The following is a 14,629-nucleotide window of genomic DNA, read 5'->3' as shown; positions in this document are numbered from 1 at the left end:
ATAAAATATATACCAATAAAAATAAACAAAATGCAGAACAAAGCTGGGGGGAGGGGGTCAAGGGGGAAAGTGGAGGATAACTATAGTAGTGTCAACAAAAAAAATATTGCAATCAAATTCTTTTGCACTATTAAAATTTGTCATTTTATATTAATGAATAATGAATTGATAATTCATTAAAAATGCAAAACAAAAACATTTTTTAAAAGCTACTTACTAAGAATGTTTCAATTGCCAAAAGATACATTTTAGCAGAACAGAGCAGGTTGACTCTTCTACCTAACTCCTGCTCCAGGTACCTAGGATATACCGTGTCATTAAGTAGACAATTTCCTTACAATTCTCACTAAGGTCACTAAAATGTTTGACAGGGAATCTTATTATTCTTTAATGCTGTTATTTTTACATGGAAAAGTTGCCTGGGCTTCCTCGTCAAATTTATGATTAAGATAGGTATAGAGACAAAATGAAATTAATATTAAAAGTTCACTGCAGGTGGTAGCAACCCTCCAAGATGGCCTACCCAACTGTCCCTGCTTCCTGAAATTAACACCCTGTGAAGTCACTTTCACATTGCACCAGTCGGCCTAGGTGACGAATTGTACAGGAGTTGGCAAAAGTGGGTTTACAGTTGTGAGTATGTAAAACAGAGTTTATTCTTGTATTATATATTTTTCCATATGAACAACTGTAAACCTACTTTTGCCCACCCCTCTATATGGCAGAGTGATGGTATATCATTTCTGAGATTAGGTTATAAAATATACCTGGCTTCCACGACAGCACACTCAGTCCACACTCCCTTGCATCATGCACTCTAAAGGAAGCCAGCAGCCAAGTTGTGAACTTCATGTGGAGAGGCACAGTCAGTCGGTGAGCAACTAAGGCCTTCCAGGCCAACAGCCAGCAAAGAAGTGAGGCTCCTTATAAACAGCTACCTGAGTGAGCTTGGAAGTTAATGGCCCAGGCCAGTCAACTGGCAGATGACTAGAGTCCCAACAACTCCTGCCTGTAAACTCCTAAGATATCCTGAGCCATAACTCCCCAGCTAAACCACTCCAGATCCCTGACCCTCAGAAACCATGTGAGATAATGTTTGTTGTTTTAAGCTGTTATGTTTTAAAATGATTTGTTATACAAGCAATAACTAATACATTAGATAATTGAGAAAGCAATCCTTTTAGAAGGGCGAGAAAGCAATCCTTTTAGAAGGGCTATATTAAAAATAATTTTTGTTTTATGGTAAACACCATTTCACTCTGAAAAGCAGGACTTCCTAGACCCAGTCTATGAATACTAAAATAACTTTCTGTGAATGTGCTGTTAAACTTCTAAGAATGAATTCTACCAGAATTTTAGAAAAGTACATGGCCACTTAAAACATTCTCTAGCAGGCACTTTCTGACATAACAAGAAATCATCTTATCACCCTAGCATCCACACCACATTCTCTAATACTGTTATTTTTTTCTAATACTATTCTACTAAAAGCAATCAGGGCTCCATAGAGACATGGCTGATTCTAAATCTTTCACAGGGGATGTACAAGGTGAGCTTGCTTGTTGAGCCAAAAAACAAGAAAGCTTTCAAAGATTAATGAAGATGTATCAAAACAAACAACAAACAAACTCAGAAGCTAGCCTGACGGACTGCTACTGATGAAAGATACGACAATTTGACCAATAACAACAACAAAAACAATAATGGTAATGGATTTATTCTATTGAGTCAAAGAAAATCCCTAAGTAGAGAAAGATATTTAAAGTTTCTTATCACTACTGAAGACAGCTACTAAGAAAATCTGTTACTTAGAAATTGGAAATTAGCCCTAGCTGGTGTAGCTCAGTGGATTGAGTGCCAGCCTGAGAGGCTATAGGGTCGCCAGTTCAATTCCTAGTTGGGGCACATACTTGGGTTGCAGGCCAGGTCCCCAGTCGGGGAGGTGTGAGAGGCAAGCACACAGTGATGTTTCTCTTCCTCTCTTTCTCCCTCCCTTCCCCTCTCTCTAAAAATAAATAAATAAAATCTTTAAAAAAAAGAAATTAGTAATTAAAGTAAGCATTTGTCTGACTTGCTAACAGTTAAATTTCTTTTTTTTTTCTTTTATTGATTCCAAGGAGAGAGGTAAGGAAGAGAAAGAGAGGGAGAGAAACACTGACACAAAAGAGAAACATCGATTGTTTGCCTCTTGCATGGACTCCAGATGGGGAAAACTGCAACCCAGGCATGTGCCCGGACTGGGAATCGAACCCACAACCTTTGATTTGTGGAATGACACTCAACCAACTGAGCCGCACTGGCCAGAGATAATAGTAACTAAATTTAAAGATGACCAAAGAGCCCTGCTCAATGAAGAAAAATTCTGTCTTTAAAGAATGAAGAATACAACTAATGAAAACAGGAAAATGTAATTTTATAAACCTGAGTGAAATCACTAATTCCAGCAAAGATTACTAACTGAAGATACAGCCATTAAGTAAATAGTTAATGGTGATAGGGAAATTCCTTTGGTGCCCCAAAACACCACAGAGATTATCTTCTAGTCTTAAGAGAAAACCCAGCTATTCGATGTAGAGATCAGCCTGTCGCCCCTAAACCAGCAGTCAACCTCAGTTCACTCAGGGTAGGCTGACTAAATACCACGTTCTTCTGATGTCATGAAACATAAAACAACATTATCCCCTACAATATATTCCAACCAGAAACGTTTGTCTTGAACCCATCAAGCCTTTAAATATAACTTCTAGTTTGTGGAAACACAAGAAATAAAGGATAAAGCTAGATAACACCACAAGAAAACAAGAAAAATCCATACGGTGTGACATTCTGCGGCACAATTGATTCAGTCCCTTCAACAATCCATTGCCATAAAAAAAGGGACAATGTTGGATTTAGTGAGAATTAGGGAACATAACAACCACATGCAATATGTGATCCTGGATTAAATACTTGTTTGAATAAACTAGCTATGTAGGGTATTTTGGGATTGATGGAGGAAATTATAATATAGATTGGGTATTAACTAAGATAAAAAGTTACTGAAATGAAAAGGTAGCGATTGCCAAATAAAGAAAGCAGCACATAAAACAATATGTGCAATATATATCATTTTGGACAAAAAATACACAAATACATGCATACACATAAATACATATACACATACATATTCATGTAGAAAAAGACCCAAAAGAACAGGTACTACGGTATAAAAAATGCTAGGTGATCTCTAGATGATGGGAATGTAAAGTTATTATTTTATTTTTGCTGGTTTTAATTTTCCACAATATACATATATTGCTTTTGTAATAATAAAGTTTGGTTCCTCCCTGTATTTTTTGAAGGTTTTATTTATTTTTAGAGAGAGGGAAAGGGAAGGAAAAAGAGAGGGAGAGGAACATCAATTGGTTGCCTCTTACACCTGGCCCAACATGGAATCGATGTGGTGACCCTGCACCTTGAGGGATGCCACCCAACCAACTGATGTCCACCCACCTGAGCCACACTAGCCAGGGAGTCATCCCTATATTTTAAAGAAGAAATACACTTAACCCATAAACTGAATCTCTATACTAGAAAACTTCTGAGATTTAAAAAATTCTTTATATCAAATTTTTCCAGCATGTGACTCTAAATACAAACAAAACCCAGTAAGAGATAATAGCCTTTAATGCTAATTCTCAATAACTTGAAAGTATGAGGGGGGGGACCCAAAAAACTCCCAGATTATAATCTAGAGGCCAGCTTCTTGTTACAGGCTTCCCTCTCTAGGTAAGTGTTCTAGGACTATTTTTGCTTCCCCAGATGAAAAAAATTCCTAAAAGGGAAATGTTTTGCTGGTGCAGAAAAACCAGCAGAAGCACGAAAAGGCATCAAAATCAATGAGTTCAAAAACTGTTTTGAATGGTGGAAAAAACATTTTGATAGTTGTATTGCATCAAATGGAGAGTACCTTGAAGGTGACTGAAGTTTAAACATGTTGGAATAAATATCCATTTTTTATTAAAAATTCCAGGGTTTTTTTGGTTCCCCTTAGTATTATCATATTTTCCATTTGGCAATTGCTGAAAGAAATGTGTAACAGAAGTGAAGTTTCCTTTTGAATTACTTAATCATAGCAAGTGTTATGGTGGGGGGCAGAATACTATGAGAAGGAAGGAGAATGCCATCATTCAAAGAATACATTTTTGACACTGACCAATGTCAAGAAAATTTTATGACATGTTTCCAACCACCCATCCATTTCAAAGAATTCCTATCCCTTACTAAAGAACTGAGACTGGCCCTGGCCAGGTAGCTCAATTGGTTAGAGCACTATCCTGATACATCAAGGTTGCAGGTTTGATCCCTGGTCAGGTCACATACAAAAACCAACTAATGAACACATGAATAAGTGGAACAACAAATCGATGTTTCTCTCTCTCCCTTCCTCTCTCTCTCTGACAATTAAAAAATAAATTAAAAAACAACTGAGGTTGCTTTGATCATCAAAAAGTATGGGTTTATTAATTCAAAGCAAATTCAAAGCATACTGTCATAGAGTAGCATTGAATTGTTATCTGTGGTGGTGAACTTAATAGTAATGTACCCGATGCCCCTTCTTTTTATGAAGCATTTTTTACCAATCTTAAATAAAAAATGAAAGAAAAGGTATATCCATATATGCCAATGTCACTGTGTCGGAAAAACGAGAGATATAAGGCTGGTATATTATTTTCCATTTGCTGCATGACAAATGACCACAAATGTAGTGGCTTAAAACAGCACAGATTTATTAGCTCATAAACCCATCAGAGTACAGCTGGATTCTCTGCTCTGGGGCTCTTAAGCTAAAATAGAAGCATCAGCGAGGGCTGCAGTTCTCATACAGATTTGTAGTCCTTTTATGAACTCACTGGTTATTAGAAGTCAGTTCCTCCTCACGTCAGTCCAGCAACAGAACAGCAAACTCTTCTCCTGCTTTGACTATCTCCAACTTCCCCTTCTGCACATGCTGGAGAAAGCTGTCCACTTTTACCATTAGACTTACACCATTAGATCAGGCCCACCAGGTAATCTTCCTGCCTTAAGGTCAACTATACCACATAAAATAATATACCATGGGATAGTATCTCATCATATTCCCAGGTGGGAATTAGGGTATGGAATACTGGGGATAGGGGAATGGGGAGCAATTTTAGAACCATCAACCACAGACACAAAAAGTTGTATAACTTAATTTAAAATATCTCTTACCTATTAATGATGAACCATGCAACAGTAAGCATTCCTGCTAGCCAGGTTCCACTCATTAGCCAACTTGTAACAAACAAAGCAGTAACGTATATTCCTTGCAATCCAAAAACAATACCAATATAAAAATATACTGGCTCAATAATCTCCTAATCAGAAAAAAATAGAGAGAGGAGATAACAGAATGACATTAGTAATTTTAAGGATTCCTAAGTATGTGAGATAATAAATAGTATAGTCAAAAGAAAAACACATACGTTGCTACCAGTTGCCTGATACAAAGCGCTGGCTATAAGTTCTGGATATAGAGACATCTGTTGCACTGCATTTATAGTCTTCAGAGATATAGTTTTGTTATTATGCGTCAGTTCGTAAACACCTAAAGATAGAAAAATATTTCTCTAGATTATTTATTCTGCTTTTACAATAACTAAACATGTTATTCAAGTCATTAAATATTTTAAATTATTATCAAGTAAGACTTCAAAATAATACTCTGTGCCTCATTTTTTCCCATTATTTTATTAAGTACAAGAAGGAGGAATACCTATATTCTGAGAAATCTCCACATTCAAAGGTTCCCACATAAAAGAACAATGTTTTATTTCAAATTATTTATTTATTTATTTATTTTTCAAGAAAGGGGAAAGGAGGGAAAAAGGGAGAGAAACATTGCTTTGAGAGAGAAAGTTGCCTCTCATAACCCCAACGGGAGACCAAACCTGCAACCCAGGAACATTCCCTGACTGGGAATCAAACCAGCAACCTTTGGCTCTGTGGGACAACACCCAACCAGCCGAGCCATATTGGTCAGGGCCAAAGTGTTGTTTTAGAAAAATATTGTTATTTAAAATCCAAATGTAGTTATCATACCTCTTTCAAATGAAGGTGCCTTTAACATATCTTTATAATAAGAGTAATAAATGCCACTGTCACCCTGGAATGTGATTTCCCGTTCAAGTTCCTAAAAGAAAATATAACAATTATTGAAATACCAGTGTCCTAAATTTCAACTGCTGTTTTCCTTCTTCTCTGTCATCATCTAAACTAATGCTATTTATTTACCCCTTTATTCAAAGATGTGTTTGAATTTTCCTTTATTTACTAGTGGCCATATTAATGAGGTTAAACTTTTTAATAATCTGGTAATCATTTTAATAAAACATCTAAGGTTTAAAATGAATTTTAACTCATTAAGTCATTTACCTATTATATACAAGGAAAATCTAGAAGGAAATCAAAAGAAATGCCCTAAGGACAGCAGAAATAATAAAGCAGAAAATAAAAAATAATGGTTGAGGTATTAGAAGTCCATAATAAAAAGATATGTTTAAGAAGAAAGTAGCATTTTCTATTGCTATTCCACTTCCCTATGTATCCAGACCAGCAAGCCATTAATTAGTACTTCTCAAGAGCAGCCAGTACTTAGTACTTTTCAAATGAACCTCCAGAAACAGAAATCTGAAAATCCAGAAAATTAGGCTATACAGAACCAAGAATGTGGGTAGTCAAAAACATTAGGAAACCTTGTGCTTTCCTGCTGAGTTGGGGTTTCATAAATCTAATCTTTTAGAGAGGTCCAAGGTGGCAGGGGCATAGGAGGACACTGAACTTGCCCCCTTCCACAAGCAAACTCTTAACATAGATGTATAGAGAGAGAGTAATTGTTCCTGTGAGACACTGAGGACTGAATGAACAGCTTCTGAACAAGAGAAGGAGGTATAAAGAGAAGGCCAGGAAACCTTAGGTGCCAGTGAGTGCCATTGTTTACGTCCCCCTCCACCTCCATAAGCTGGGCGGGTGCCCTAGCCAGGTGCTGTGGCCAGCCTGCAAGGTCGCTGTAACATGTTTCCCCACATATCACCAGAGCCCACTCTGGCCTCAGACAAAGGGACCTACCTGGTCCTGCTCCGTAGGACACTGCCCTGGTCACCCACCGTAAGCACCTGCTCGATTCCTACCAGCCTGCCAAATTAGTGTGGCACACACAGCCTACACAGAGGCCACTTCTACATAAGGTCAACATGAACGGACCTGGAGTACTATGCTAAGTGAAAGAGAAAGACAAATACTGTATGATTTAGCTCATATGTGGAATCTAAAAATATAAATGATAGAACAAAACAGAAACAGACCCACAGACAAAGAGCAAGAGGATGGCTGCTAACGTGGAGAGGTGGAGGTTAGGGGGATGGAACAGAATGTATTCTCATGTATAATATTTACAAATTAAAACAAAAACAAAAGCTGTAAGAGCAGTTTCCCCAAAGTTTGATCAACAGAACGTCCTAAGATATAAAGGGATGTTATCTAAAAAGAGTTCTATAGCTGGAGAAACTGTATGATAGGCTATATAAAACAAAGTTAAGTAGGTTTCTTTGGAAGACTTTTCAGAGTTTCAGTAGATTATGCAGTGATCAGTGAACATTTTTTTCTCATTTAGACCATATTAATCTAAATAAATTTCCTTAAAATTATTTATGAATAGAAACAATTATTTCTAAGATCTCAAAGATATAAACTCTTCATTGGTGCTTCTCAAATTGAATGTGGATATGAAACTCCTAGAGATCTTATTAAAATGTAAATTCTGATTATTGAGCAGGGCTAAGACTCTGCAATTCTGAAAAAGCTCCCAGATAATGCCAGTACTCCTGGGTCATACACAATGCTTTGAAAACAAGGTTCTTGGTAAATGCCCTCTATATTTTCCTTTCTTTTCCTTTCCTGTCTTCCCTTTCCATCTCTTTCCCTCCCCACCTCCCCTTCCTTTCCTTCTTTCTTTCTTTTGTGTGTATATGTGTGTGCCTGAGAATAAAGCAAGTTTCATTCAGGTAGAGAAAAAGGAAGAGGCCAGGGCACAGGCACTGCTGTGAAAGGAGCAAAAGGTATGTGCCTGAGTGGAGGTGGGCCAACTTGAGAGTGACTTGCATCTCGCTCTTTATTTTCAAACCTCTAGTTGTTTCAAATCTCAATGTTGCCCACACACAGAATTGCTCAGAAATGTTTTGCTCCATACTGATCCCAGACACTCCCTGCCTCCTCACCTCCACTTACAGATCTGTGAGGAAAATTAATTTTTGAAAGCTCCCAGATGATTTTATTGTACATTCAGTACTGAGAACTACTAATAGTTAATCTGTATAATATTTTTAAGGAAATAGGATATGCTATAGTATTCAATGATAGCTTTTGTCAATACAGGTAATTTTTCAGTTAAATGTTTTGGTTGTACTAGGTAAATCAATGGCTTAAAAACATTAGTCAGCTTGATTACTTGCTCAAAAATAAGAATGGCTAAAATAAGAAAGCAAAACCCTTTAGTGTCAAGTGATTAAGGCTGTGAACTTTGTGTAATACAGATAATATATGATTATGAAGGCAAGTTGAAAACAAACTTATCAAAGGCCAAATGAATTATGAATTATAGTGACTAAAGAGTCTGTGTGGAATATACATGATTTAAAACCAAATATTAAACATACTAACATGAAGCAACATCTTTTTTTGTAATTTTTTATTGACTTTAGAGAGAGGGAGGGGGAAAAGGGGATAGAGAGACACACACACACATCAATTTGTTGTTCCACTTATTTATGTATTCATTGGTTGAGTTTTGTGTGTGCCCTGATGAAACCCACAACCTTGGCGTATGGGGATGGTGCTCTAACCAACTGAGCTACTGGGTCAGGTCAAGGTATAATAAATACTATTATGCTTACTAATCATCCCCACTAGACCCCACAAAAAGCATTCCAATCATGTAATCTAAAAATACAGGGTCCAGCAGAAGTAACGCCATTGAGCGAGGTTTGATAGGGTATGTGAATGTCTCACAGGAGAGAGACAGCAGTTTGAACATTTCACCTAAAGTGCCATATGATGTGCTTGAGTGTGATAATGTTATGTCACAGAATTACATTCTTATGATTTTGTAATAAAAGATTTTTATGTAATAAAAAATGGGCATTATTTGTGCCAGACCGTGTATATTTTGATGTTGAAATTTTCAGATTGTTTCTAAAAACTAAAAAGCCAACTAAACTCCCTATCATTTTGCTGTCACCAAAAGTCCCTGATAAGTTAATTGCACAAAGGAAAGCACTCTCATAGTTGCTACTCTATGGCCTGAAAATATATCCCATTAAAATTCTCCAAGTTCACACTGTGAGTGTTCTCAAAGCGGTTTTTATATTGCTTTGTTTCTAATGGCTGTAAATGAGAAAGCACTTGTCACACTTACCACACATAGCATCTGGCTCCCTGGAAAGCACATTATTTAAGTTAATATTAAATACTGAAACAACTTCCATATGCTCAGAAGGCTTTCTTCTTACCTGCCTGTTGGAAAACCAGAATTTCCGCTCATGGTATGCTGACAAATAGAGAGCATACATCATACCACTAGTAACTGCAGCAAGACAGCCAATGAAAATCTTTGCAAAGCGATGAAATAATACATCTGAAAAAGCATATTAAAAGTAATCAGATGTAGATGATATTTATATTTACAATCTTCTATTAAAAAAGAAAAAGTAATCAAAAGGTGGTATGTAGCCTTGATATGACATGGTGAAAATGGCATTCTAACTCTGTGCTCTTCCCCGCAAACCCATGGCCTGAGTCTAATCCTGGGAAAAACAGCAGACAAAGTCCAGTAGGGGGCCTCCTACCATACACCTGACCAGCACCCCTCAGAACTGTCCAGGTTCTCCAGCTCGAGGAGAGCCTGAGAAGCTGTCACAGCCAAAAGGAGTCTAAGGAGATATGAGAACTGAATGTTATGCAGTGTCCTGAATGAGACCCTGGAACAGGAAAAGGACATGAGGTTAAAGCTAAAGAAATCTGAATAAAATATGGACTTTAGTTTAAAATAATGTATCAATATTGGTTCATTAATTGTAACAAATGTACCATACTAATATTAAATAAGAAGAAAAGCTCTGTGTGTGTATGGTGGGGGTGGTAACATGGGAACGCTGTCCTATCTGCTCATTTTGTCTATAAATTGAACATATTTTTAAAATTCAAGTCTATTAATTTTAAAAAGGAGTAAGTGGAATGTACTACCAACTAGCTAAAGAAAAATAGGTTCATTCAGAATTACTACAGATATTTTTTCCTTATCAAGGAATTTTTTTCCTTATTAAGGAATAATTTACATAGTACAAACTACAGCCATTTAAAATGTATAACTCAGTGACTTCATGATTATGTATTTAAAACATCAAATACAACTGTTATGTATCTAGAACAAGTTCTTGATAAAGTGACAAAAAAGATCTGGATTTTTTACACACAGGAGGATGTGGTCCTGCTATAGTCACCAAGTATAAACACAGGCCGAAGGGCCCAAAGCCCAGTGTTCTGTTACTGAATCACTGAAAGTTTATAAAAATGAACTTGTTGACTTACTAGTTTAGCTAAACTAAAATCTTAGCTATTTTTAAGGCATTATTTTATAAGTGTTAGCTTGCGTAGTACACTAGAGAGAGACATTAAAGACTAGTTAGGTATTACTAAATTATTAATTATATTCTAAATGCTTGAAAAACTACCCCATACATAAGACATTAGGATTGGTATGATAAAAATTGTTTTAAAATTATTGTTTCCAATAGCATTTGTAAGGTATCTGACCTGGCAGATAGTAAGAGCTCAGTAAAAAAACAGTAAGAAAACTTATTTATGGTGGCAGTTTGGCAAAGGTTCTTCAAAATTTCTAAACATGGATCTTTTCCTGCTTTTTTTTTTTCATTAAGTCTCACACAATAGCAAACTATCCTAATTATCAAGTGCTATTAGAAACAATATATTCAACCAAATCTTATACAGACACTCCCTGACTTATAAAGTTTCTACTTACAGTTTGACTTTAGAATGGTGCAAAAGTGACACGCATTCAGGAGAAACCACATTGTAAATTTTGAAACTGATGTTGTCCAGCGCTAGAGATATGTGGTACAATACTCTCTCGCGATGCTGGGCAGCAGCAGGGAGCCTCTGCTCCTAGTCAGGCACATGCTCACAAGGGTAAGCAACCGATGCTCCACAGTGTGGTGTTAAATGCATTTTCTGGTTACGATATTTTCAACTTATGATGGGTTTATGGGATATAACCTCATTGTAAGTTGAGGAGCATCTCTGTATAAATGACTTACTTTAATACTAAATATTTTGTTTCTGAAAGCTTTTGGAAAGAGTAAAAGATGGAGTCAGGTTATCAGTGTTCAACATATATGTGTATATTTTAAAGAAAATGAAGAGCTCTGGGCCCTGCAAATTATGGCCTTAAAAGTTATTTTAATTGGAAAACTGAAAAGTAAACAATCTGACTTCTAATCAAGTTATGTTATTCATAAACCATCCTGACTGGTTAATTTCTGTATACCCTAGTACCTTTATTTGTAAAATACTGATCATGAACAAAAAAAGAAAAGAAAAAGAACACTACATAAATATCAATAGCAATAATAAAGGACTAAGCTAAGTAATATTTAAAGCACAGGAAAAAGCTAAAGACATGTTAAGAAAAGATATGTAGGATTCAATTTTACAAAAAATAAAAGTACATTGAAAAAATATAAGTAATTCGTCAAAATTTTAAGAGTAGTTATATCTATTATAATTATTCATTCATTTTTAAAAATTTTATTATTGTTCAATTACAGTTGCTCTCCCCTGCCCCACCCATCCCCCCACTCCCCACCCTGTTGTCCATGACCATGGATCCTTTATACATGTTATTCATATATATATTTTTAGCAAAGGTGTAGTTTATTTATTTATTTTTAAAGATTTTATTTATTCATTTTTAGAGAAAGGGGAAAAGAAGGAGAGAAACATCAATGTGCGGTTGCCTCTCACACGCTCCCTAGTGGGGACCTGGCCCGCAACCCAAGCATGTGCCCTGACTGGGAATTGAACTGGCGGCCCTTTGGTTCACAGCCCATGCTCAATCCACTGATCTACACCAGCCAAGTATTCATATATTTTTTATTATACTTTTCTCTATTTTCCACATTTTCTATCCTAAATACATTTTTGTAGTCACAGTTAAAATACTATTTCACAGTAGCTATATCTGCATTGTTTAATATTCTTTCTTATCCTGTATTTTTCCAAACATTTTAAATGACCACTCTATTAGTCAAGCTTTGCTGTGAGAAAAAAAAGTGACCCTAAACTATCAGTGGCTTACAGAACAAAGGTTTCTTTCTCACTCTCTTTACTTGTGGGTTTCAGGTCAGCTGTAACTTTCCACCCAATTCCAAGACTTCAAATTTGTTGTGCATCTTCTACTTGTAACTTCTCCAGAGTTCCAAACTGGGATCAATCAATATTTGGGACATGTTGTTGCCATGGCAGGGGAAAAGAGGAGAACCGGCAGAATCATACAATGCCTCTCACAGTTTCTGGTCAGAATGGTACACTGCTACTTCCCTTATTCTTTTGGCCCAGACAAGTCTCATTGATAAGCCTGACAATGAGGAAAATATTCTCTACTTCAGAGAGACACTCCAAATCACATGGCAATGGGAAGGAATGTATAAGCCACTTTCAGCGAAGGGAGCAATTTTCTGGGAGCGATATCACCAGGGTCAGCCTCATTAATCACAGATATTCACTTCCCTCCCAAAGGCAAAAAACATTCACTCCTACTTAAAAAAGATACTCCCCTAAGAGCCTGCTTCCTGCATGAAGAAAGTTAGGGACTTATACATCATTTTAAGACCTGAAGAGCTGTGTCTTTTTTCATCTAGGCTGGCAGTTTTTTGACAGTATGTGTCTCTCAAAAGCTCAGCTGACAATTCTCCTAGATGTTTAGTAACTTGCAGAGGTGTCCAACCTGTGCTCCATGGGCCACATGCAGTCCAGGGTGGGTATAATGCAGCCCAACACAAAATTGTAAATTTACTTAAAACCTTTTTTTTGCTCATCAGTTTTCATTAGGGTTTGTGTATTTAATGTGTGGCCCAAGACAACTCTTCTTCCAGTGTGGCCCAGAGACACCAAAAGGTTGGACACCCCTGAAAGAGACATAAAAACAGATGCCCACAAAAAGACTGTATGTTCATAGCAGTGTTTTTCATAATAGGTAAATACTGGGAACTACTCAAATGTTCAAGAAGAGAAGGGATAGGCATTTATAGCATTACGAATAAATCTCAAAATCATTATACAGGTTAACATATTAAGCTAAGTGAAAGAATCCAGACACAAAAGTATACATGTCATATGATTCCATTTATATGAAATTGTAAACATACAAAGTTAATCAATATCGGAAAATATCAGAAGAGTGGTTGTCTTGGGGGTTACAGAGGAAACCTAGTGGAAAAAGATACAAAGGAACTTTCTGGGATAATAGAAATGTTCTATCTTTTTTCAGCTGCATTAGAGTGTCAAAGCTCATTTATTTAATTAAGCACCTAAGATTCTGTGCATTTTATTGTATGCCAATTATAGCTTAATTTTTAAAAATTAAATTACTCACTTTTCCAAAGATAAGAACAATTCTCTTGGCTTTTTACTTATTTGATCCCAATCAACTTCATATTCCAGTAACTATACCCATAGCTTTTTCTATATATTCTTCTCTCAAGGAATTAACTACATATATTCTGAGTTTATCCAGCTTCTGTGGGACCGTACCCTTTGTTCTTTTTCCCTGAGTGCTTTATCCAATTTATTAGAAACTACCTTAATCCATTCGTACTCTTGAATAAACTGTGTGAAAGCCTTGCCCTTGATTTGGTCATTGCACTGGTAATTCATCTTACACGGCCTTTGCTACTCAAAGTATTTCTCAATTTTATTTTTTTACTGGTTGAAAAAGACACATGGTTCTAACTTTGACACTACAAGTTCCCCAATTTTGGATTCTCTAATTTTCCTTTTCATTCCTACTTGCAAATAGGTCAAGTCTGTTCTAAATTCCTCTTTCCTGTGCTCAAATGCAGCTGATAACCAAGACTCTAATAACATTCTATCTTGCAATATACCTGAAATAATAAAAAGTTAGTATCAAGACAACTACTTACAGGAAAGTTTTATAAAATGTTTTGTCACTGCCTAATATGGATTATTATTTTTCCAGCTTCCAAAAAAGCTTTCTCCCTGCTAGCCCCTGAATTAAATCTGTAGGTGATCTATTGCCTTTGTCTTATTTGAGAAAACATATACAAATGGGCCTGTATGGGCAGGAAGGAATTTAAGAAAGCTCAACTCCTAATGATGGCGTATTCTCCAAAGCCGTCTTCAGACATGTACAGTTCAGGAGGACAATGGGAAAGGAAGAACCTCTAGAGAATGGAGCCACAGAGAATAATAAACTAGGAAGCTGCACCCAAGGAAAACAACTGGGGCCTAATCAAGAAACATTCCCTACCTCACAGTA

The 14,629-nt window shown here is 36.4% G+C and overlaps 1 protein-coding gene across 2 annotated transcripts in view; it reads right to left on the bottom strand.

The window, feature by feature from the left end:
- Nucleotides 1-14,629, bottom strand: part of DPY19L4 (dpy-19 like 4) — a 69,724-nt gene that overhangs the window by 46,964 nt on the left and 8,131 nt on the right. Inside the window, exons 3-6 of one of the 2 annotated variants that reach the window (XM_045861177.1) lie at nt 9,567-9,691; nt 6,103-6,193; nt 5,487-5,608; nt 5,233-5,378 (exon numbers count right to left, since the gene is read on the bottom strand). In XM_045861177.1, the coding sequence (XP_045717133.1) occupies nt 5,233-5,378; nt 5,487-5,608; nt 6,103-6,193; nt 9,567-9,691 (484 nt within the window). The remainder of the gene's footprint in view (nt 1-5,232; nt 5,379-5,486; nt 5,609-6,102; nt 6,194-9,566; nt 9,692-14,629) is intronic. The other variant, XM_045861178.1, reaches the window with a different exon arrangement.

Source organism: Phyllostomus hastatus, unplaced genomic scaffold (genome assembly GCF_019186645.2).
Source record: "Phyllostomus hastatus isolate PE091 unplaced genomic scaffold, TTU_PhHast_1.1 phas_scaffold_21, whole genome shotgun sequence".
Taxonomy (NCBI): Eukaryota; Metazoa; Chordata; class Mammalia; order Chiroptera; family Phyllostomidae; genus Phyllostomus; species Phyllostomus hastatus.
The sequence above is the reverse complement of the archived record's forward strand: the minus strand, read 5'-3'. Positions and strand labels throughout refer to the sequence as shown.